Raw genomic sequence first — 26,339 nt, forward strand, 5'->3', positions numbered from 1 at the left:
AAACCAGTCGAGATCTATCTGCGAGAGCCAAGTTATTGAGGGCGCGGGTTCAAATCAATCCTCGAGGTTACGAGCTGCAACTGCACAATATCATCAGGTTCAGAGGATATGCACGTATTGCCATATCATGAATCAGAAGGGCGGTGGAGGGAAAGGGAACTAAAAGAACAGATAGAATGACTCCTGCACTGGAGGGCAATTGGAGTTGCCAGCCGGTAAAGGTGGCAGTTTTGGCTGCTTTTCAAAATAAAGCAAAGCCATTTCATCTGGCTGCTCCGAGGTAAGCTATTTCTCCCATCTGCCCACCCATCGCCTCGATTTTGTCACAACTGCAAATCTACCCAGTCCCACCAACTGCTTACTTTTACACGGTCCTCCAGAGGATTGTTCCTTTAGGTGTTCCTTCCTCACTTTGAGACCAGCGTGAGCTCTACGCAAAAGATATCTTTCTTTCTTTTTTTTTTAAACATTAAAAAAGGGTTAGGGTTAGAAAAAAAACAAAAACTGAAGGGAAATTGCATTAATCTAACGGACGGTGATTCCACCCCAGGTACAAATAGCATTGTTGGCTAAAGCATCTTGCTTTATCTAAATACTTGCTATATGTCACAAATTTTTTGGCTAATTTATCTTTTATCTTCCTTTAAATGTACCCACATTTTCAACGACTCATCGTGAACTTGGGGGCGTATACATACATTTATTCAATCAATGAATGTGGGGGGGGGGGCAGCTCAGCATGCACATCCATCACATTGAACCGAACTTGACCACTAGCACGTGGACGAGCTTCTGTGGGCCAGAGGTGTGTGTTTGGACATCACCTTGTTTACATTTCCCAAGAGCAAGGTTGAGGTCTAGTTTATTCATTTTCTCACTTGTCCTCCTCCTGATCCAACAGCGCGGGGAGGGAGACGTGTGTGGAGCTCCAAATCTCTGCGGTTCTCCAGAGACTGATGCTTGCCAAGCTAGACGCAGTTTTGTGTGGGGTATACATATATATATATATATATATACTATATATATATATATATATATATCCCACGCATAAATTCCGCTTTACTCTGAAATAATGTCACATCATGGAAGCTAAAGATGCACTAACTGCTCACTCGGGCCATAAAACACATTAATGTAATTTTATCCAATCAAGGCAGTTTAAGTCAGTTTAGCATTATTTATTAACCCTGGCAGAGACATTAGATCATTTTTATTCCAGGAATGAATCCTTTCCATGTCTACAGTAGAAACCGTTTCTGAAGTGCAGAGTCAAAGGCAAGCGGACTTGCTTTCGGCAGGTCAGAAAATACGATACTTCCAAAAAGGACTTTAGAACTTCTGAATATTCCGATGACCATGCTCTGGAGAAAGGAGATCTGGTTCTGGATCACTGGATCAGGACGTATAGATTTGATTTTGTCACTTGAGGCTCTTTTGACCGCTGACTATGAAAAACGAGACAAAACCAAAATGCCTTGCACTCCAGCTGGCAGATTATCATGAAGCTTTACTGAGCATATTCACACAAGATGGGTGGGGTAGGATGCAATGAGTCAAACAAATCCTGTAAAAAAACAAAAAAACAAAACATGGAATTGATGATATCAGTAGGTTTCATTTTGTGCAGTGTGTAATGATGAGAGGGACATGACAAATGCCATGACATAGATATGTGCTTATATTAACTTTATTGTGACATATTATGACATCATTTCAGCAGATAGAGAAAAAGGGAGAAAGAGGTTGACTTTATGGTTCAGTTTGACGTCCATGTAAAGTGTGTGCATGTTTGTCTGTTCAAGACAACATGCAGAGCCTGAGAGCGAGGGAGGGGCAGAGAGACTGTAGACACACAGAGAGAGAGCGGGAGAGGCTGGAGTGAGAGGAATAAATATTAACCGGGGGTTAATGGTCCAAGTAAAAGCCCACTTAGATAATCGATGGCCCCAAATGAACTTTTTTTTTTTATTCCTGCCAATTGGGAGTGTTATAGTTGACAATGATCCCAGTCCACCCGCGGCTCCCCGAAAACAGCCCAGAGAGGACCTACTGGTGGCTGGACTTTGATGTTGATCTCCAAGTTTTACAGGGTTTTTAGCTTCCGGAAAAAAAACCCCAAAACAACCAGAGGAGAGGAATATACACCACACACAATGTCTTCAACGTCTGATCTTAAGCCTAATCCTCATCCTACCCCCAAACTAGACTAACCTAAATCCTAATTCTGACTTTTGTCGTCCTACCACACTTAGTACTAGGAGTTCTAGAGGCTCATATTCACGGAAATGTCTTGCTGAGTGAGAGTTACTCCACAGGTTTTAATGTGTTCCAATAAAATACAATAAATGTAATTATGTATTATGTAATTAAGAATCATAATAATTACGAGGGTTTGAGTAATTGATAGGAGGATCTTCTGTGTGTGTGTGTGTGTGTATATATGGTTTATACAGTTTTGACAAGATTATAAACATTGCCTCGTTTGTTTGGCCAAAGACTTTTGGGTTTGATCAATTCTGATCTCAGTCAGACTTTTAGGAACAGCTCATCCCGAAACGCGGAATATGCCATTATTTCTTCCGTCACCCGTCGGTGGAGCCCCCACAGATTTTCTGCAGGGAGCTCACGTCCGTCTGCTGAACTTTAAACTCTAAATGAGGTTTTCAAAAAGAAAAGAGCTACAAAGGATCCCCCCCCCCCCCCCCCCCCTCGTCATGTGGCGTTAGATGATGAGGCGGAACTTTAGCCGCTCACTCTGTGCTTTTTATTACCAAACAGACAAACGACAGAAGTCCCACTTTGGGGGTGAACTCTGAAACCGTTTCAGAGAAAGACCCGAAAACTCGTCTTCCTCGTCTTTGCTGACATACACAAACAGGCTTGGGGAAGAAAGGGTTCCTACCTGAAAAAACACCGCCATGGCCGCGATGATCCTCTTCTCCCTGAGCGCTGCACCGAGGCTGTCGAAGTCGTCTGAGTTGTACATGTAGATCTGCATCTGCGAGACACGGAAACACAGAGTTAGGTTGAGGGGGGGGGGGGCACATGTTCACGTCAAAGGCAATAACGACACAACGACAGACTGAGAATACTGTTACTACCTCCCTCGCAATTAACAAGCATGCTTAATAAACCATGGGTGTCACCATCACTCTTGGAATATTATACTATAAGGTGTACTTTGAATTGAATGAACTATTCGGTAAAGTCTATGACACCATTAGGACATGTTCCACCTTTCCACCGATAAATCTAAGTTGCCATCCTGCAAATAGTCTTAAAAAAAAAGTTAAATACAAGCAAAACAGATATTCTCATTGCGCCTGCTAATGTGAACACGCAATGCTGGGTTCTTAGAGAGTAATTTCAGCTTCAGTAGATACATTAGTTGTTCAGTCTGGTTTCCGTCAGCGAACATCTCTTCGATTAGACCGTTTGTCTCTGCCTTTATCACATCCTCTGGCCTGTAGAATATTATGAAAGTGAGTTTAGCGGGGTCTGTTATTTGGGGGGTTGCCTGGGATCTTGACCCCAGTGTTTAAAGTATAAATCCTGGTTGCAGTCCTGGGCCAGCAATCGTCAGGCCGCCCTTGGTTCCGCGGTTGCGTTTAAAACACTTTCGCCGCGCATTCGCTGCAAAGTCTGCAGCAAAAACCAAAAGCAGTCGCGGCTTAAAAAAGGCGGAGAGGGAAAAGGAAAACAAAGAGGGGAAAGAGAACTGAACTAATAATCCTCGCCGCTCAGTTTTACATCATTAGAATCCATTCATATACTTCTCACTTGTCACTGAGACACAAACACTGCCCATGACCTTTTTTCCTCTGCTGTTCGGATTCCCACAGCTCTGCCTAAAGACACGCTGAATTTCAAATATTCTACTGCTGGGAGCAGCACCTTCATGTGAAGAAGTGCTCCTCTGTTTTAATAAGATTTGAAACTGATGAAAACGCCCAGCAGAAGGGAAAGTTGCTTCTTTTTTTTTTTCCTGGAGATTTTCTCAAAGTAATGGGAGCAAACAAGCTGGCAACAAATGGAATCAACAGCTCTGGGCTTCGTATAGTGGAGGGATGACTCAGCTGGAAATCTGCAACTCACTGCTTACTCAGTGTTTGTATAATTGCAGGGGAAAGAACTGGAATTTGTGATTTAAATGCAACTGGTGATGCAGTTGTAAACAGCGGACGGGTGAACTGTGACCTTGGGTGAGTGAGTACTATGATCCATCGAAACTACTGCGGAGTCCTTGAAAATACATTTCCCTCCCTATCAGCACATATCTCCCCTCGGTTTCATGCCATAACTAGGTATACATTCAGACAGACTTCCCGCATGTCAAACTACATGGCAATGTCTGTTCAATCACCGTGCAAAAGCAGGAGGGAAACTTGCTTTTGGCCGTGCGCACAGAGGACACACACATTATCACATTAGGTCGTGAAGGCAACGCTGTGGCCCAGCAAGGAGGGAAGGCAACACGCAAAACATGCAGCTTAAAAAAAAAACTTTGTTCGCCATCCAAGGCCTCACAAACAAACGGCACGTTGAGGCTAGCATAAATATTCATGGGCCACATGTGACTAACCCTAACCCCATGAAATCAGTGTGCCCTTTGCGTCCGAGATTTGGTGTGGTGAAAGTGTTTTTTTGTTTTTGCTGATGTTGCCGCGGGTGCCATAATGACTTCTTTAGAATTTCAAACGCAAAACAACCACTTTGTCCTTTCTCTGCTGTTTTCAGCCTTGCATTACGTAATACACAATTGGTGCTCCAGTGAGTATTTCTGGCACCGGAATAGTGCACGCGTAATTGAGTGAAAATAAATTGCAATGTGTGTGTGTGTGTGTGTGTGTGTGTGTTTGGACAACAATTGAGCTCTGTGGCGCAGATGCATAATATACATCAGACACACAATACTTGTCAGCAGCATCAATTGATTGTTGGTGTTTGTCTTGGGAGGCGATTCTTTTTGTCATTAAACCTAATTCCTTAATAATCCATTAACTCGACAAACTAATTGGGCTACTTGCACATTTAGTGATATGCACGCAGATGTCTATAGTAAAAGTGGTCAGTCTGCTATTTCATTGAAGAGATAACCAGGTTGCAACCTGAAGTCAATAATCCTGTGAAATGGACTTTGATGAGAACAAGCACACAAACACACACACACACACGCGCGCACACGCACACAGAAAATTGGTCAAACAGTCAGGCGCTATTCGTTGTCATGGTGATATGGAGGCATGACGCATAGAGGCGCACAACACATTTGTGCACCGAGTGTGTTTGTAGTTGGAACACATTATTATGCCTGTGTGTGTGTGTGTGTGTGTGTACATAGCAACTGTGTTCATATGCACATGTGTTTACCTAATTTGTAGTGTCGGGGAACACATTCCTGCATGCCAAAAGCAATTCTGGGAGCTTTTTCCTTGCCAAGATCAACACTGCCAATATCACTTGTGTAGCATTTTCTCCAGTTTGCTAATCCCCACATAAAGAGTCCTCTGCATTGCTTTTTGATCTACTTGCGGAGTAAACAGTTGTCAAGCAGCCTGATATAGAGTCTGTTTGGTGAATTTATAGCAGGGACAGCTCAACTGGAACAACACATTCTCCCAAAGGGTATTAATTAAAGTCAATGTGGGGGATTGTGCTCGTGAACGTAGCAGTGCGACGGCAGCTCGACAATTATAATCAAGTTTGAACGCAGCTGCATCTGCCCTAATGATGGCGATATGTGCCTTCTCGCATGGTGAAATGGGACAGTGATGTCACAAAGTGGACAAAAGACCGCATTTTACTCTGATGCGAATGCAACATTCAGCCGTCTGTAGGTAGAGCTGAGCGGCACGGAGAGTTTACAATGTGGTGCCGGGCCACTCGCGGGCCCTCAAACAGACCGCTGGCTCTCCCAGCAGAACGGCAAATGATTTTATTTCAGTGTCATGTAATTCATTAGAAATCCATTACAATGTTAAATTAGCAACCCTGGCCACTGATGAATTCATTTATACTGATGTCATTCCATCACAAATACCTCATCCCACATTACCCATTTTGTACTGCAGGGCTATTTTCTCAGACAGAAGACACAGAAGACATTATGCAACTGTTTTCATATGCTGAGCAGCACTCCCCATGAAGAGTAAACAAACCTCTATATGTAAAATCATCTGTTTCCCTTTGCCCAAAATATGACCCCATTAGAGCATTTATGTCTTTTTAATGAAACAGTATTTTCTCAAAACTCTACCAAGATGTGCATTAGAAGAAGTGAAATTATTCAGACCATAACTGCTCGAGGAAGAAAATACTGTATTTGAAGAGAGATGTTTTAAGTTTTTTTATTTATCATACATCAGTTTTTGGGTGCTACACTGGCTTAAGAATTCAGCTGTAATGGACTCTTTGAAATCTGTACTGCTTGGCTGTGAGGTAGGTTGTGGTTGCATCCATTACTGTTGGTGGTCACATCCAGTATAGAGCTTGGTGTCATCTGCAAACTTGAACACTCTAACTTGTTACCTGATTTGGTTGGGGATGGGGATCAAATATAATTGCTAATCGTCCTACATTTTCACATTATACTATAACCCTTAAATGCATACCTTGGGTCTTTAGCCACACGGTACTATATTACACCCTGTCTAATTAGTTCATTTCATTCAATTAAGCATTTAACTCCCTGGTATTCCATGTGGTATTTGTTTTTAACAATGTTCTGGTGACAAAATGTCAACAAGTACATCTTTTTGTATGGGGTCGCTATAGAACCGACGTATGTAAGTTTTAAATTCTTTATTCACAGTGTTCTAGATGCAAATGATAGCTGGTAATGCTGTTAGTTAGGACAGATGAGGGAACCAACCTGATGTAGTTATCTCTATTGCCTAAACCTTGGTGGTATAAACACAGAAGCAGTTTTCCTGGCCAGATGCCCAACTCGGGAAGCCAGAAGATCTCACAAGCGTCACAACTTTACCCCTCAGCTGTTGTGGCCAAAGCTGGCGAAAGGGAAAGAGGTGCCACAACGAAGTTTATCCAGAAACACAACCGCTTCAGCTGAGGAACTTCCTCAAAGATGCTGGAGATGCCATGGATCTGTTCATCCATGCTCCAAAAGTGGAGTGGTGCGTGCAGTTCTCACTACCATGTTGCAATAACCACAAGCAAGGGACTACACTTAGTGATTACTGTGCTAATTTGTGTTTGGTAGGTGACAGTCCAAGAGTTAAGTTACCCACTGCATGTATAAGGTAGTACAGTATAAACATGAAATATAACAGGCTACGCTGAAACATAATAATGCATTTTGAAAAAGGAACTACAGTTGAAGGAAACCAAGCTTCTCCATCGGTACAGAACATTACACAACCCTTTGGCTGAATAAACCATTACAAAAATCTGATACTGACTCTTTCAGTCCATTTCTGAGTTGTCGATATTGCAAAGAAACAAGGCTTTCATTGGACAACAGCGATATGTGCCGCGAGATGCCATGTAGCAGACTAACAGTCACATAAATGTCCTTGCATCTCTGATTAAGTGGGAGATCAGCAGCAGACCGAGGGTTTCAGTATTAAGCCGGGACAGTTTATTGTGGAGCTTTTCCAGGACACAGAGCTGAGAACAGCCAGCAGGATAAGACCCGTTTTGTATGTTTGATCATTTGTAACACTCGCTGCTTGTCATGATAATGCTCTCTTGGCCAAGTATCTCTTAAATAGGATGACTTCAGTTGGGCTGTCTGTTGAAGTTAAAGTAGTTAAACTTAAAGTGAATTTTAATGGAACAGTTCCAACATCAAGACAAGATCATGATAGCACAGGAAACAGAATTTGATATAACTCCAATATCACCATTTGGGCAAAGTGGACAACTGCCCACTGCCAGATGCTCAAGGGACCAGGTCACACCAGGTCTACTGTGTGGCAATTAGTTCGAGGTCTTTTCATTGATTACAGATTTTCTTGGTAAAATGCACCCTGAAGGGCAAAATAAACTGAAATGATGAGGGCCTCAAGGTGGCTCCGGCATTTATACCTAATCGGGGAGTCTCACCTTATAGAGGGGCCCTGGTTCAAACTCTAGCATTCATACATTTCACGCAGCAATGATCGTTTTTTCAGGCCACTTCACGCACACCTTCTGGCGCCATATCGATGTGATTTACAGATTTACAATTACACATCCAACAGACACACAGAGAGACTCGCATTCATTTGGAATCACGTGTCTGGCTACCTGATGGATGCAAGTCCAATTTATCTTTAGCTGCCAAATGCTCCACTATGTCCACCAGCTACTCACCACCTTTGCCTGTCTGCTGGTGCTGGGCAAGTAGTGAAGAGCTGTTTTTTTTTTTCACCTTTTTTTTTAACTGAAAACAGTTGCCCTTTACTGTTGGAAATGAAGTTGATGAGAGCTGTGAGAGTAAACAAAATAGTTGTAAAAAACCAACCCCCAAGACGCATCAATCCAGCCCTGCATATTGGAATATTTTCAAGTTAAATCAACCTCTTTAACTCTGTCCAACCCACTGATGGAACCATCTCCACAAATACATACAGCATGGTGACTCAAACCCACTAAACCTAGTGCCAAAGTTTGCAAAGATACCAAATATGTCAGCCAGAACAGTAGTGAAATGAATAGAAATGATGCCCTATAGTGGAATATTTCAATCAGATGGACATGGCATCTTCACTTTGAATGTTTGAATGCCACTCAGTATAAGCATAATATGGAAGGAAGTGTTGGAACAAACAGAGATCATCATTATTCTCTTGATTAAAACTGTAAGCCTTTCAGGATGTCCAGTAATCTAAAACAAACTGTTGATCCATGTGGGTAGCAAAAAGACACAAGCACCATCATAAGTGTGCATACAACAAAGACACACCTTTCTCATTTACTCACTTGTTTGTTTCCTTTCTAAATCTCCCGGAGGCAGTGTGTTGCAGATATTACGTGTGAAGCAGTCGTTGCGTTGCGGCCTGCCCTGTGCCTTCACCCTGCCAACACAAACCTATGTGTGTCACTGCTCATTTAGCATTTGGCCCACCGCACTGCTTTCTCCATATTTATACCGAGGGAGGCCTCCAGCATGCAAACACAACTACGGGAGCATCTGCCAAGACTTGAGAAAAAGGCAGTGCAGGATGGAGGATTCAGGCCACCAGCAACAGCAGCATCATCACACTGCTGTCAATTGGTCAGTAGCTGCTTGACGATGGCCAGCGGTGGTAACAACCGTGCACAGATGGGACACATCACTGCTGCTACAGGGTTTCTAGTGGGGTGGATAGTTAGTCACTTGAAAAGCTTATTTAAGACCACTTATAAAAGACGTTTCAGTCTGAGCTTTGACAAACGAATCATCCAGAGAGGTTCAGTCAACAGGTAACACAAATAGATTTTCTTTAAAAAAAAAAAAAGAAAAAAAAAAAGGGCTCTCTATGGATGTGGTCATTTGTTGAGAAGGGCCAATTTCAGGGCTTACAATATCTACAATATGTTGACACCGTGTCCACATTTTTCTGTGCTTTTCTCTGTTCTTCATGGAAATCTAAATGCTACAGCACACAAAGGGCCCTTTGTCCTGCACAATTCAGGTCGATAAAGAAATGGTTTTCCCAATTTGGCGTGGAAGAACTTGGCCGGCCTGACCTCAACCCCCATCCAACACCTTTGGGATGAACTGGAAAGCCAAATGTGAGCCAGGCCTCGTCACCCAACATCAGTGTTGGACCTCGCCAATGCTCTTGTGGGAAATCCTGGGAATGGGAGCAAATCCCTGCAACCAAATTGTGGTGGAAAGCCTGAAACCAGAACAGTGACGGGTGTTATAGCAGCAGATTAATGCCCAGTTTTTTTTCAGAGTGGTATATAAAGATGAAGTTGGTTACTGGGGTACTGGTGTAAACAAACAAAAAACCAACTTAAAATAAGATGGTGGATGAAGAGACAAAGACAACAAAGACAAAATATGGAGCGGGAAGTGAGCGACCTTCGGGTGAGCTTTGGCTCAGCGGTGAAAATAATTCTCAGTCATGGCACACCACACTATTATACCTTTTCTCACTGTTCTTTCGGGGGTTTTTTTTCCCTCTTGTGATGTGATGTTCAAGGTCCCGATTAGCATCGTTAAACAAAAATTGGCTTGGACTGAAATGGACCAACTCCCGCTTGGTCCAATTAGTCATGCGGCCCAAATCATAATCACAATAATGTTTGACTCCACCTTTAGCCGAGGGCCAAGCGATCCCGATCTGGGAGACCGCAAGACATATGGCTACCAGCGTTACTGCATAAACTACAACACTATAGTAGCTGTGTGTAACACCCGTGCAAATAATAGCTACAGGGAATTCACTAATAGAGACACCTTTCTAGCAAGCCCCATTTTGTAAAGGTCTCACAAATACAACGTGACGAAGGCCAAAAAGATGACACTTTCCAAAGCACCCTGTTCGGCGTTGATGACATAGCGAGAGTTAAAGGGGAAGGACTCGTATTAATAAGTTGCCCTGGATAAACGTGTCATCAAAGATGGCAGACGTTTACGTTGGTCACGTCTGCAACTGCAAGTCCTTCTGTAGTGAACTCCATCATATTGTAATGGTGGGAGTCGCTACTTTGTGATCATGTTTGTCTTTGGAGTGCCTTTGAACCGAGTTTCCGTGCATATCAATATTCCCCACTGGCACCGTGCAAAGTCTGTCAAATATCCGAGTGCTCTGCCTCTCTGCTCTCTGCACCGTCTCGTGATTCCTATGATCTACCAGGGTATCGAGAAAAAAAACCCCTTATCAATAACAGGAGACAGGAACAGCTATAATTTGTAGCAATGGAGTAGGGGGGGGCAGAGATGATGGAGAGAGAGTTAGGTAAATGTTGCACTGGGAGGAGTGGAGCGGGAGAGGTGGAAGAGGTGGAAGAGGAAAACCTGCCTCCCTCTCGGCGATCAGCCTTAGGGGGCCTGTAACAGCACCTCTCCCTTCCTGGAGTTCAAAAGCCTGAGTGGGAGGTAGAGACGCTGTTGAGCCCGGAGGCAAGCTATCTCAACACAAAACAACATGTTTATTTTCTGCTCAGAAAAACACTTTGTATAGTAGAGGGGGGGAACCCCCTGTTGCTCCCAGGGCAAGCAGGTCCACTTTCCTGCTTTTACATCTTCACGGCGGGCCAAAAGACACCATCACCCAGCCGGTTTGAGCCCTGCCGTCGACTTAAGCCGCAGCCTGTAATCAGAGCCGGAGGAAGGCTGATGGCTGGGTCGAGGCCTTGGTTAAAAATACCCCCTCCACGCTCCGTCTGCAGCAGGAGTGACAGGAACACTCCGGGCGTCACGTCTAGAACAACATCCGCAAAACTGAGAAGGAAGTGACCCGGCCAGCTCATTAGAACCAATCACTGTCACTATACATTTAGAGAGGTGGAACAGCAGTGGGAGGTACAGGGGGGCTAACACTATATCACAAAGGAATCTCCTTTAATGCAACGCTGAGATCATTTCTTTCTTCTTTTACAATTAAAGGATGTGCTTTAACAGTCCAAGCAGGATGTGGAATTTAGCTGCGACCATCGCATTCACAGTATGAATGACTTCAGTAACCTCTCCGTTATTTTGTGATTTTAAAAATTGCCGATGATTCAGAGACTTCAATCAGCCGGAGCGCCGGGGTCAGCGCTCTCTGACAGGCCGAACTCTGAGGAAACAAAAAAGACGAGAGTGCGCAGCCCCTGCGGGCGTGGGTACGCGAGGCACTAAAGTCTGGTGTGTACGTGTGCGATCATCATCAAACACAGATGTGATGTAGTGTAATGTACTCAATGAAACATTAATATGTGGGAAGGTAAGCACAGGAGACAGACTCTCACCACGAGCAGGCTGCGGTGATGAATCAGGCAGTCGGCACTGCTGACACCTTAATGCATCATTATTATAGATGTTCTAAGTGGTTTCTGAGGGAGGGGGGGGGATGAGCTGATTTAAAGCTAACAACCCACCTGAAAACTAAGTGTATATGCATTCATTCTGCGATGTTACAAGATTCTATTATCTATCACTGTGAACGACTCTCCTCCGGCTGGAGCTCAGAGAACAAAAGCCTGCATCAGTCATGCCTTTGAGAACTGGCCAAATCCACACACACACACACACACACACACACAGACACACACACACACACACACACACACAGACATTCTTCAGAATGCGCTTTCTTTAAGGACATAAGGAAAATAAGAGGAGGACGTGAATTTAAAATGTATTTTGGAAGTTAAATATAAAATGTCTCAAGAATGACAGCATTGTGTTCAACCCTCTGTCCAACAATTTACATTCATACGCACATTCATAGACACAGTGGGACATTGCCGTGTTTTAAAGGGACATATAATGGGACTGTCCTCGTGAGAATAACACTTTTGCATTCATTATTTTATATGTTTGTCTAAACACAACTTGTGTTTACCTTGATCTCGGGCAGCTGCGTGAATTATGACCCTTGTCTCTCTGGAACGAAGCAAGGAAACCATAAAAGAAGGAAGGGTCATCACGTCACAGTGTGCCAGTGTGTAAATCTGGACCTCTATCACTTAACGGACTTACCGTTACCTTCTTTGTCCATGAACTGAGTTAGCATTTGCACTTTGTTTAGCCGATGTTAGCCGGCAATGTCTCTGTTGAGACCCTCCTACACTCATTTGGAAATATAAACAATTAATATCAGTAAGAAATAATCCTTGTGAAGGTGTAAAAGAAACAGACAGGGTTTGTAGAACCCTACACCTAGATTTTGTGCCTGAAGTTCAGTGATCAACTTTCATTTGAGTAATTTTTTTTGTCATTTGTAACGGTTTTGGGAGGCACTGATGGGCGATGCAAGTCCTTCCAGTGGGGACATCGGATCAGAGATAAAATGGTCATTTTGGAAGGCAACATTTAGCATTTGGTGAGGTCAGACACCCCCAACATCTTTGATATGATATCATCAAATGGGGCAGAGTGTTTTTATTGGCACTGCCAACAGAATGTATGATATTTAAAGAATCCTTTATATTCAGTGTTAATGTGCTAACAGCTCACAGTGTTTAATTACTCTTATGTAAAATACTCCTTACTGCATTAGCTCTGAATGTTGCCATTGGGTGTAAAATGCTAACTCAATAGTTGCACATGTACATAATGCATAGGAGATAAGGCTACCATGTGGCAGCGAAGGCTGTTCAAACCTTGCTGAAGTCCATTCAGTCTACCAATTCAACAAAGGCCGTCAGGATTTTGTTACGCGAGTCGGGGTCTATATTTAACCAGTGGTTTTTAGCAAAGGGTGCCAGGATCAGGAAGCGCTTGCGTTCAGCTGTCGGCATTTGGATTTGGCCAAGACTGTGAGGATAACAAGGATTCTGTCACTTCTGTCAAGGGTGTTTTAATCCAGCCAGGGGTGTCCATCTTTGACAACTATCAATTGAAAGAGCCTTGTAAACTAGTGCATAAAGAGATGGAGGGGGGGTAAAAAGAAACCAGAGTTCATTAAAAGTGCAACTGTTTTTTTTCCGAAAGCTTCGAGAGACACTTCATAAGAGGAATTCTGTCATTTTCAGTCAGAAATCCAAATGGTCTATTTGTGATTAAAGAAGTTTGACTTTTGGCTGGGGGTGGGGGTGGGGGAGGGGGTGATTCATTTGTCTTTTAATAAAATAAAGTCCTGGCTCTCATTTTGTGTACAGTTTATTGTAAAAAAGAAAAAAAAAACACAAACTAAAAAGCTTGTTTCGAAGCTCATAAAGCTGGCGTGACAAGCGAGCCCAGAGGAGAGCGCAAGCACGCCTTTGTTAGCGCCGATCACATCACAGGCTGTCTCTCATGTTGCCAAGTTCAAAGTTTTCAACACACTGGTCACTTGCATAAAACCTGTGGGACTTTCGGCGCTGTTTATAGTGTTTGGCAGCGATGTAGCCGGGGCTTTTGTGTTTTACATATAAATGAATTCTTGTGAGGCAGAAATTGGTTCAAACATCGAGCGCCATCACAAGAAGCGGAGCAGGGAGGGATGCACGGCGGCCTGACTTAATTTCACACTGCTGTCTCACTCCAGTCCTCACTTAAACTGCACAAATGCCGAGGTTACAGATGGGGAGGCTGGGGGGTGATGATGAAGATCAGTCACTTAAGGTACACCCTGTGGCCCCCGACCCTTCAGTCTTTACAAACTGCCTGTCTGGGCCAAGATAGCGGCCAGGAAATTGAAAAGGTCCATGTGGCAGAGAACTGAGCGAGGGGAAAGACAATGTGTGTGGATGCACTTTTGCATCATTGTGGTGAACAATGCTCGAACAACATGTTCATCACCCACAGGTTTTTGCGTTTCAAAGCCCAGACTTTCGGTATATGACTTGTTCCCATTTTGGTAGTTACTGGAGGGCGGAAAAATGCTAATATTGGTCAGAGAGGATGAAAGCCCTGGATGGAGCTGAGGTGAGGCTGAGACTGTGATAAGTGTTGTGTCCCACCCTTTGGCGGCCCTACAGGACTAACAAAAACTCCAGTCACTGGTCGCTTTTAGACCCACCTTGTTAAATCCTAGATATTCAGCGTCTAAAATCTGTAATGTACTGTATTTCCCTCAAACATTTGATTCAGGCTAAGCTGCAATCAAATTGCCATTAGATGTGTACGTTAACAGATGATGATGAAGTCGCGATACGTTACTGCACAACCTCTGCTGTTGCCTCTCTGTTGTTAACTTTGAATAAAACTGTAGCTGATTTGGGTCGGTGGTGGAGTTTTTGTGGCCTGTCCATTGAGCACACATGCCCAGCAACCTGCTTTTCTTCGAGTATATGCACAAAACGAAGAGGACTGAACCTTTCTGTTCGCCCTCGATCCGCACCACCCCTTGATCATGCCGCAGTCTGGTCTGGTTCCTGATCTCAATCGAACCTCCAAAACGTATAAGATACTGCCACTTCTGCACTAAGAAGTTTTCTTTCAAGCACTGACACACTGATATGCAATAACTTCCACAGTCAATATGTCAAACAGCGCAATGAATGCCAAACTTCCATACTGGTTTTCAAAGTTATTGGTTTTGGAAGTTAGCATACTAGACCGGGAATGTGAAGGTCCTGGAAGTGTGACTCCCTCGTTCATAATTCAAGCTTCCTGAACTAATGTGCCAACTTTCACTTATTCAATCAGAAGTTTTCTTTCAACTATGTTAAACTGATTGTTTATACGTAAAAATATGTGTGTATATGTAAAAACTGAAGACAACGCCTACCTGCCTTTTGGGGTTGGTCCTTCTAAATCAAAATAAACGACTAACTGATTAGTTATGATGAATCTGGACATTAAGTTTTCAAAGGTTTATAACATTGGTGGATTGCCAGACTGCTTTGAATGTTCTTAAATCTGAGCATGGATGTCCATCATCTTACCAAAGCATCGTAGCAAAACAATCTAACCTCAAAGGTCTACATACTAGCTTTTCTGAGCTTTTGTCTGTTTCCTTCCAGTTCTGTATCCTGCCGTGCATTGGACCTGGATTATCATGACCTGGATTATATCATTTGGGGCATTTTTTTGCATTTACAGACAGGAAATATGAGAGATAGAGAGAGAGATGACATGCAGCAAAGGGCAAAAATACATGTAATGTGATAATGCAATGGCAAGATGTTTCCTACACTAATTCCACCCAGCGAATGTCAAGTATTTGAGCAATCTCTCATTACATTCCACAGAGCACTTCCTCCCAAGGAAAGTCAACGTTTCTGCCATTTCTCATCTAAGTCAGGGGAGCACATCCACCAGGAGAAAAGCAACATTTTCACCATTTCTTACAAAAACAGAAAGTATGCCTCCTCCACAGGAAAGATAACTTTTCTTCCATTTCTTATCAAAGTAGAGGGAATACCTCCACCCAAAGGGAGTCAGCACTTTTCCTCTTTGTCATCAGGTAATGGGGAAATCTGGAGAACATTTTATTGCCATTTCTTAGCTAATTTGATATCAGACCAAACCAACAAGAAAAGCTTCTAGAATATTCCGCTTTTAGGTGATTTGTCGAGGTAGGGGTTGTAACAGAGGAGACTCATAGCTAATATGACATTCAAATAGCTAGCATTACAACACTCACCATTAGGAAGAGTTATTAGCCTTACACGTTACAGCAGCAACCCAGTGACACACACACACACACACACACACACACACACAGAGCAGAGGGCAGAGCAGGAGATTGCACTCCTCATACAGAGCAAAAAGATATAGATTCAAATCATGACAGAAAATATGGAAAATCAATAACAATGACTCAGCTTTGAAAAGTAAAACACACTGGAGCTTTCAGAAAAGTCCTTGTTTATGAGGAGAAGTTGGTCTGCAGTTTTTAGTTTCACATATTAGGTAAATGAAAAGCAACACTAAATGAATGCTTCGCACCACATCTGACGAAAGTGTACACGGACAACTCAAAAATTGCTCCAGTCAACAATTTAACATGCATCCTAAATAATAATGGTAAATAGTCGCGGTATAAGAATGATAATGCAAGCAGGATAATGCAATCTAAGGTGTTGTGCAGTGGCAGGTAGATTAGCCAAAACGCGTACTCAGTAAAATGACTTTCTTTGCAAAGACAGTAAAAATGAATACTAGTTAGAGTGCAAAAGTATCCACTGAAAGTCATGCGGCCGCGCCACTACAGCAGGCATGTTAATGAAGTCACAGGCTCAGCAGTCACGGAACAACACAGTAGCATGAAACATTTCTGAGGCAGACCCCTGCCCACAGGAAATGTCATGTAAGACTCTGTTTCCAACAATAAGGCAATGTTCAAAAACACGTGTCCTGCCAGAAACCTCTGAGAACTCCCTTTATTCTTTTCATCCACCTTCAAGTGTCTCATGGGACAGCTCCGCTGCCTCAGGATGGAAATGTAAAGCAGGAGGCACGCATGGGCGGCGATGCTGCCACGGCCGCGCCAAGAGGGCTGCAAGACCAGGCACGGCGGCCTATGATCCCCCCTCCCCCCCCGGGGGACTGACAGATCTGAGGTGACATAAGCAAGGCTTTGTGTGAAAACAGACAACAGAATGCGCCGCATGGAGTGCATGTCCTTGCTGAGAGGAGAGCGCGAGGACATCAAGAAGAGGGTTTAATGCAGTCTCTCTGTCGAGTCGAGCCACGCTGTGGGGTTTTGAATTCCCCAGCCCCTTTCGCAGCTGGAGAAAGGGCGTCCATCAAAGAAGGTCACACGATGTAGCGTTTCCCGCCATTGATGCAACACAGTCACTGCGTTTCATCTCCCCCACCGCAGCAGCCTCACAAAACAGATCGGAGATGCGGGGACAGGGCTGCACAATCTGGGTTATGAGATATGTTTAGAGCACGCCGCGACCTCGCGCAATCTATCTTAAAAAACCCAATTGAAATGCATTATGTGAGAAATGGCCCTGAGAGTCAGCTGTGGCTTTTTCAATTTCATGAGTGTTACTTTTTCATAAAAGCAAGGGGGAGGGGCAAAATATCGCTTTTGCCCAAAAAATGAAAAAAAAAAAAAATAATAAAACACACAAAAAAAGGTGGTGGGGGCAGCCCCTATCAGCAAGCCAGATTATTAAAAATGGTATGGAACAGGCTTGGCAACTAGGACAGCATCTATTTGCCCTCTAGGTAGCATTGGGCTTTTAAAGAATGACTGCGTTGTTTTGGTGTCATTGAGGACAGGCACGGGGAAATATAACATTATGTTTGGAATGGCATGTGTTCCCTATCTCCAGGGAAGTCCAATCATAAATAACAGAGAAATAAATATAAAAAAACAAGAGAGTGCAGCCTGGCAGTCATCTGTTATCTTTGAAGGTTTAATGGAATGTAGCTGGCTGAGAGAGAGAGAGAGAGAGCGAGAGAGAGAGAAAGAGAAGGGACAAAAAAGGAGAGGGAGAATGAGAAAGGAGAGCGCAAACAGCACAAGAGAGGCTGAATAACACAGCAAGACGAGCAAAAACTCCAAGGATACCATCAAGATCAACAGCTTGCGATGGGATCACACCAGCCGCGACGCCTGTCAAGATGTTGACGTTCCGACCCGTGAGTGCTCAGTAGTCATTACTACATCATTACCAGCCGTGACAGCGTGTATTGTTTTCAGCTGGCGTCGTCATGGCAAAATGTGATCCTGGAGACACCTTCAGTAGCGGGAGCTAGCACAGAAGCTGCTTTGAGACAGATTTCCTCAGCAAGGTTTTACAGGTATGTAGCTGCTGGACCCACTACTGCTCTACTTGCTTGGCCCACACCCGCCTTCGACCTCCGCCTTCGTTTTGATCTCAGCTACGCACCTGTTAAGTTTCATGGCGGCATCTCGCACAGTTGTGACGGCTATCGCGTCGACAACATAAGACAACGCATAAACACAACACACAGATTTACAGGGCGAAAACAATACCAGCCGCTCGATGTTGTGCAACTGGCAACAACCCCCATCACCATAATGCAGTTATGTACAGAGCACCTCTATGTGTTTGCCTGTAACATCAAGTTACCCTAACTTACTCATTTGTGTTGTGCTACAGGAGAAGAGAACGAATGCAGTATTTCATCGGCTCTGTCTGTCTGTCAGTGTAACAGCATAGTCCCTCTGCATCCATCCATTCAATATTCCTTCTCTCCAGGTCACTGACTTGCTGCTGAATCCCTTCAGACGGCCAACTGCTCATTTTCCCTCACATATACAAATGCACTCCGCCCACACACTCATTAATGCCCAATCACAGACATTCCATTCATAAATATCCACAATTAAGACATGTACGCAAATCCCCGCTCAAACTGTGGTTAGGGCCCGTCTGTGCTTTTCATTTGTGTCTTTTGCATTTACGATTATGTTCCAGTCACAGAAATAAGCCGCAGATTTGGTCAAAAGCTGACAGGACATTTTAGCCGTAACACTGTTGAGTTATGTCCATAATTGTCGGTGTCCTCTCCTACCGAACCCTCCAAGCCAGATGTACAACAACGTTGGTCATATGTTCAAACACTGAAAACTAGAGTCCAACCAATGCATCGGCCCTTTTCTTCTGATTCACACTATGTACCGACATAGGATTTGTATTGGGCTACAAGTGCTACAAAGACACTGTGGGCAGCAGGACTGTGGCTGAACCTATCCAGTGCAGAGACGAATGATGGACTGAAGGTGGCGCTGCACTTGCTGACACGCTGCTTTCTCCACGCTGCCGATGTAGACGAGATGCGCCGCCACGAGTCAATGGAAAAACCTAGTGAGCCCACTTTGAGTTGAAATGTTTTGGGGGTTTTTTGCCAAATGACACGTTTTCAAGGTCAAGAATGAACTTTCATGAAGGCCGACACGGACCAATCGGAAGGGCCCGATAATGAAAGGCTACTCGGTTTAAATGTCAACCGTTTCTTCTCCATCACAACTCGGCAAACTCATCTACTACTCACCTCAAGGTGGATAGCTCCGGAAAAAGCCAAAAGTAATATATTGTTTTGTCAAACCAATGACGACAATCTTGTCCTAACCTCAACCTCAAAGTAGTTTTAGTTCAGTTTAACCCAACGATGGCAGATCAGAAAACACAAACCTTTTTTTCTAACAGTTACATGGGTCTTAGAAGGCACTGATAAGCGAACCGTTTGCGGAAATGATTCCTTTTGCAACAAAGATGATATCCGGAGGAGTGAGCTGCGATCCTTTTCAGTAAAAACAGACGCTCTTTTAGAAAAACAGGTTCGAGTGTGACTTCACCGTGCACTCCATGTACATGTGTTCTGTTATCTGTTTTTACATGAAAACCTGGCTTATGTTGTCTCACGCCTGTCAGTCCCCCAGGGGAGGGGTAGATACACAGGCCACCGTGTCCGGTCTCAGAGCACTCTGAGTGGGGGCGAGGCAGCCCCTCCCACCCAATACTTCCATCATCAGATTTCCATCCTGAGGCGATAGAGGTGTCCCAGGAGGGGAAGTACAAAGGGGGTCTTCTGTTCGGAAACATGTTTTTGAAATGTTGTTTTATGGTCGGAAAAAAAACAGGAGGAACTGCTTAAATGGTTTCCTGCAGGCAGAAATGCTCAATAGAAATGTTACTTGAAAGCGACCATCGATGCAAAGGTCTCACTTGAAAAAACGGCGTCGACATGAGGCTCGGACTGCGGCCAGTGTAGAGCCCGTGATAGGTAACAAGCATTGGCAGTGTTTGCAGCACAAAGTATGCAGTGGCTCTTCGTCTGCTAATGAGCACCTCTTTGTGCCCACAAGCTGTTGGACAAGACAGTGAGTAAACTCTCCGACTGCAAGCGCTGGTACTTGAACTGAGCTCCCAGAATGAGCACAGCTTCTGCGTCATGTTGAATTGCCGGATTGAGAAGAGAGAAGAAAAAGCCGGGGGGGGGGGGGGGGGGGGGGGTCATTGCGTCACTGTTAATCAAGTACAGAGAGCGTATCCCTCTGAGATTATTCGTTACGGATGCGAAGAGAGTCCCCTGGTATTGCAGTCATATGGCAGAATTCTGCTGTGCCCAATTTACACCCAGTGCCACTAACCATGATCCCTTACTTACCTTACCATACGCTAAAGCATGACACCAAGGCACAAATCCAATCCCTGCAGCCGTCCATTGAGTGTACCGTGTTTGCTGGTCTGTCCTCTGGATTCCTACAACAGAGCGACATGATGCTGCGCCAGCTCATCTCACGCCTCCGATTTCAGACTCTCACCGGCGCATCAGCTTTCAAAAACGAGTCGACGCTTCTTCAACGGAGTCAAAGTTTGCTTTGACAAAAATAAAGCCAGGTACATTTGCTTACTGACGGTAAGTCGTGCGCTAGAGAAAGGTTCAAGCTCCAGCTGGTTTCCATAGTGGCCCCAGGTCCGCAGACCCGCTTGACTCTGAAGGCCCGCGATTCATCTTGTGTGTCAGTTTGTTTAATAAGCAATATGCACCACTAAAGCACAATCGCCTACCACGATAAGGGATTTTTTTGGGCCACTTGTTAGCAGCACAACAAGTTGTTCACATAAAAATATCCATTAGTGCAGCTTTAAGAAAACAGATCGACACACAGCGCATCTGGCTTTCCAGCAATCACCATCGCATCAATAAAATGTATACATTTCTGGTCAATAGCGGCCCATGGCTTTTTTTGCCCCCCCCCCCCCCCCCCCATCAAGTTAATCTGAGCATGATCACACCACGACTATGTTTTATAGATCGCAACTTTCAGCGTGTAAAACGTAGTCCACTCTTGGCTGCCTTGCCAGCGAGGACGTAATATTGACCCGTATTTATATCTTCATGGGCCCCCCCACCCCCCCGCTCACGTCCTTGCTGATGCCATTTGAGCTGATGTAATGAACGGCCATGTGTTGCACAGTCATGACAGTTGTAAAAACCTCAAGAGGGGGCCAGCTCACTGAGGTGTTTTTGATTGCTGCTGACAAATACGTGCCAAATAAAAGTTTATGGTGTCGAATTCACTGGTTCAAATGAATGATGGCGTTCGTGCTGAGCGCGTCGATTTCTATGCTGTTTATCTTGGAACTTAGAGTCAGGAAATTACTGCCGGAGGGAACAAGTGGTACCAAAAATAGAGGAGTATAAAATGGGGCTGTATTGTTATGTCAGAGAGGTGTTGTGTTCCTCATATTGTAAGTAAAAGAAGGGGATATACCTTGAATTCCTCCTTATAATTCTGCATGCTGGTGGTGGGGGCTCATTGCCCTCCGGTGTGATTAAACAAGGCACAGGCATGAGTTTAAACATCTGCACCACATTTGGCGTTCATTTTCAACCGCGATGTGGAGGGGGAAAAAAAACCCAACCACGCACGCACTACAGGCGCTGATGGAAACAAACAGTTTGCATACGGCGCTTTGCAGACAAATAGTGCGAAGAAATGAAAACTGCTACCCGGTGTTATCATTATTCATCTGATGATTTAGGGGCCGGGATGCGCTTTCCATTTCCCATGCAGCAAAGGTTGATGGGAAATAAAATCCCATTCATCAATGACACATCTTTATCTGTGATACCTGCGGCAAAAGCAAAGAGAGGAAGTGTGTGTGTGTATATGTGTGTGTGAACCCCCCCCCCCCCTCAATCCGAATCCACATACACACACACACACACACACACACACACACACACACTGCCTGTTCTCTCAGCCCCCCTATCGCGTGTTAATTTACAGTGCCTCTCTTATCTAGGCAGGTGGGTAAAAGCTGGCAGAGCAAGTTCTGGAGCCACACACACACCCGTCCCTTCCCCCTCCATCTTTTCATCCTTCGCTCCTCGTTTATCACGTCTGGGAGGCTTGGGAGGGGGTGGAGATAAAAACGAGCCTTGGCAAGAGGCAGTCAGACAGAATGGATAGCTTAGCGCCTCGGGCAGCTAGCCCTGATAGCATTCTCACCTGCTCTTGGGAGGGGAGGGGGGGGGGTGGACATGGGAGGTATCCTCAGACAGATATAATGGTTTGCTGATACACCGGGGCCGCCATTTGAATAAATATCAGCGTAGTCAGTCTCTGACATTATGCAGGTGAATGGTTCCAGATTCCGTTATTGAGCTCATGTTCATGGTGGGACGGATGGATGCTCACTCCGGTTGCCTTTACAAAAATCCTCGAAGTGCACACCACTTCAAAGCGGGATTTCAATGAGATTCCCACTGATGGGTTTGAGTTTTTGAGTTTGCGTCATATGTTCCACTGTCTTCACCTTTTGATTGCCTATTTTGTCGGCTGGCGACTAAGTTGGTACCGTGGTCCAAGTCAAAGACAACCCTTTCCGGCACTGACCTTCCTGTTTAACCAGAGACACTGTTGCCTTCCTGCAACTACTCAACCCTCCGGCGAGATTTCAGAGCGAGACTCCCGTTTCTTGTTGTACAAAAAGGATCTAACTCTGTTGGGGATCCTTTCCATAATGTTGTCAGACACTTAGAATAACCAAGGATTACGTCGCAGCCATTGCAGCCCGTTCGCCGCTGCCAGCGGAGGCGATCTCCTGGACCCATTCCAAAACCTTTGGTAACTATTAATCATTTAGACACAAGCATTTGTAAAAAAAAAAAAAAAAAAAAAATAGGGCACAGGTTTTAAAATACGGGAATTTCCCAGAGAAGACAGGCCGAATAGAGTCGAAAATATCTTTCCCACTAGCCTCCAAACGAAGAGTGTGTGCGTAAGTTTGTCTTTTCCACGGTCGGCTGACCTTGAGCTTGGCGCGACATTTCAGGATGGACAACGCGGCCTCCCGGGTGAGAATACCTGTCGGCGAATTCACACAGTGCACGTTTGACTTTCGATGCAAAGCACACGACAGCGGCGTGAGAACGCACAGGACACAGGTGTGTGCACGCACACACACCGGATGACTGACACACTCTCCAGCTGAAGACGTGCGCCGTCCGGCCTGGCAATGCTGTGCTCGGCATATTAACCGGAGCATTACTGTTTGAAACAGCAGGTAGGGGAGCAGCCGGTCCCCACTTCATCATGCTATTCAAGGGCCCTATTAGGCTACAATTACTAAATGGCAAGGCTTGTAAATCATACATCATTCATGTGGAGCACTCGGAGAAAGCACAAGAACCCTCCTTGTCACCAGCGCCCACCGCGGTGCGGCGAGCTGCCGAGAGGTAGAGCTGGGTGGGATGGTGAAAGGAAAGGAAATGGAACCGAAGGGCAAGGGCAGCAGAGGAGAGGGAAAGACAGAGGGCAGGGGGCAGATTGTCAGAAAATGAACGGAGATTTAATTAGGCTTCCCAGAAGATGAACCATGTCCATTTTGCATGAGCTGCCATCGAGTGCAACCCTCAAGACAAAATATGCGCGAGACAGAAGAGAAACCCGGAACGCAATTAAACTGCCTTTCAATACGTTGGTGCTAAGAAGATGAACTCATCTACATGATTTGGTTTGAAAGCAAAAACCACCAGCCAGTTCATCCTGGCTCGCGCTTTCATGCCGCGGGGCTGTAGTTCGTTTCGCTGCCTGTAGGGGATTGCCGCGATTATTATTCATGCTAGACCTGCGCTGTGTTAAAAACGAGACAAACGAGTCTCCAGCCGAGGTAACAGGTGTGTGAGGCCATATGTAGGCATGGCAGCGCGGCAACACGCTAATGTCATGCCAAAGTAAAGCTAAACCAGGAGAAAAGTCAGGGGATCACCGTCGTCATTAGGATCTCACCCTCTCAGGATCCACAAATGTCTGCATGAAATGTAGAAATCTCCACCAAAGCGGCGGTGGACCAGCTGACTGGGTGACAGGAATGAGGGGAAACATGAACTTTTAGCAACAAAATAACTGTGGAAAAAAAAAGAAGAAGAAGAAGCTTGGAGGCTAAACTTGCTGTGAAGGCTTCGGCAGAACTGTGTTACTCAAGTCGGGATGTTTGCCTGTGCCTTTGTTTGCCACGTTTTCATTAGCAATAAGAATTTCAACTTCTGCATTCAACTCAGCTGGGGGGTGAAAAAAAAAAAAAAAAAAACACATCACACCGGCACCGAATTCAGGTCAGTTGAAAAGGGACAGGGACATTGTACCACGAGTGATTTCACCCAACTGGGCTCAGGTTTTGAATCATTTTCTGTAATATTGTCGACGGCAGCACCGGCACCCCATGATAAAGAAAGCGTGATCAAAGGGAGGGGAGTAAGTGTTTGTACCTTTTTTTTTTTTTTTTTTTTTGCACTTTTGTGTAGACTTGGACAACATGATTTATCACGTGAGCAGGTTGTATGCAATCAGGGTCGAATAACCTATTTAATCCTGCAGGATCCACTCATGGGTGGATCCTGCAGAAGCAAAAGCATGCAGAGGACGAATGTTTGGGGAAATAAGCGTAAAATGATGCACAATACATGTAGTATGTTTCAAGTTGATGGAATTAGGAAGCTATATAAAAAAACAAAACATATTTCACTCTGTGTACGCATCGTATTTTGAAGTACTGTATACATGCATACAAGTCTAGTCATATAAATATATACTACATGGGGATCTGTGCAGTCACAGCACTCACATCCCAACACACTATTGTAGGGTTGGAGTTACTCATGTCCTGATGCTGACTTGTGCTTGCGCAGGTTTTATACACGACATCAGTGCATATCCATTTAGGTTGAAATCAGTTTCCTTTGAGCATTAAAAAGAAAATGTATTACCACAGTTTTATTAGGGTGTTATGGTATTTATTGTGTTGGGTGGTTGCAGGCAGGATGTCGCCTCGACGCCTACATCTTTGCTCTCTTTACACCGAGGACCACAGCGGAAATACGCCCGGGCTTGGGTGTCCTGCCCCCTCGTAATTTCAATGACACTAAACCGAACCGGGGGATTTTCGCGCAAAAGTGGGGCAAACATTTGACTCCAGTTGAGAATCGAGCCGTAAGATGCACCCCTCTGACACATGCCAAGAGGGGCTAAAGCACAACCCATTAGAGGTTCTGCGTAAAGACAGGCTTTATCAGTCAAAAACACAAATGTGAGGTTTGCTTGCATCTCTACATTGTCATAATATTGTTAATTGAGACGTTTGACAAAAAAAAAAAAGTAGCAACAGTTAATCAATGAAAGAAAGTCAGTAGACGAATCAAGAGTGAATAGTGAGTCTTGACATGTTAGCTGCCTAATTGCTCTGGACTTCTCCTGAATCACTCGCAGAAGCTCTTGGTTTGATTCGCACATTCATTTAAACGTGTGGGTGTGTTCCCCACTGGAATATAACGGAGGTGAATGGAATTTCTACGCTTAAAGCCAGTGTCCTGGTCTACTCGTACTGCTCCACAGACCCCGCTGTGGACAGTTGTCAGTTGGAAGTATTTCCTTGCGAGTAAACAGCGGAAGTCTCAGCGGTGAAATCAGCGGAAGAAAGAAAAAAAAAACGTCCGAATAACTCAGCTGTGAGAGGGGGGAAATATGTTCTGCTGTGATTAAGCACGAGATGGACACAGCTCGCGGTAGATTATGTGCTAACCGTGCCTACTGTCTGCAGTGTGTACATAAGTGTGTGTCAGTGTGTATGCATGCGTGCCTGTCCATATATTAGTTTTTTTTTTTGTTTTTTTTGTTTTTTTTTATTCTCTCCCCGCAGAGCAGAGATAACATTGTGCACAATGTAGCAGGCGGGCAATAAAATTGAACCGGGGGCTGGACGGCAATCAAACTGTGATTCTCTCTCACTGCTGATGCTGTGACTGCATGAACCAGCATCAGAGGGAGAGAGAGAGAGAGAGAGAGAGAGCTTTACAGTCTAATACTCCAGCCACTCACTGCCAGGCATTTCTGATA

General features: G+C 44.6%; 1 protein-coding gene across 1 annotated transcript in view; it reads right to left on the bottom strand.

Annotated features, from left to right (window-relative positions):
• The window catches only part of LOC139282603 (receptor-type tyrosine-protein phosphatase gamma-like), a 357,625-nt gene that overhangs the window by 94,869 nt on the left and 236,417 nt on the right, over nt 1-26,339 (bottom strand). Inside the window, exon 5 of the mRNA XM_070902394.1 lies at nt 2,903-2,998. Within this exon, the coding sequence (XP_070758495.1) occupies nt 2,903-2,998 (96 nt within the window). The remainder of the gene's footprint in view (nt 1-2,902; nt 2,999-26,339) is intronic.

This window comes from Enoplosus armatus, chromosome 3 (assembly GCF_043641665.1).
Source record: "Enoplosus armatus isolate fEnoArm2 chromosome 3, fEnoArm2.hap1, whole genome shotgun sequence".
Classification (NCBI taxonomy): domain Eukaryota; kingdom Metazoa; phylum Chordata; class Actinopteri; order Centrarchiformes; family Enoplosidae; genus Enoplosus; species Enoplosus armatus.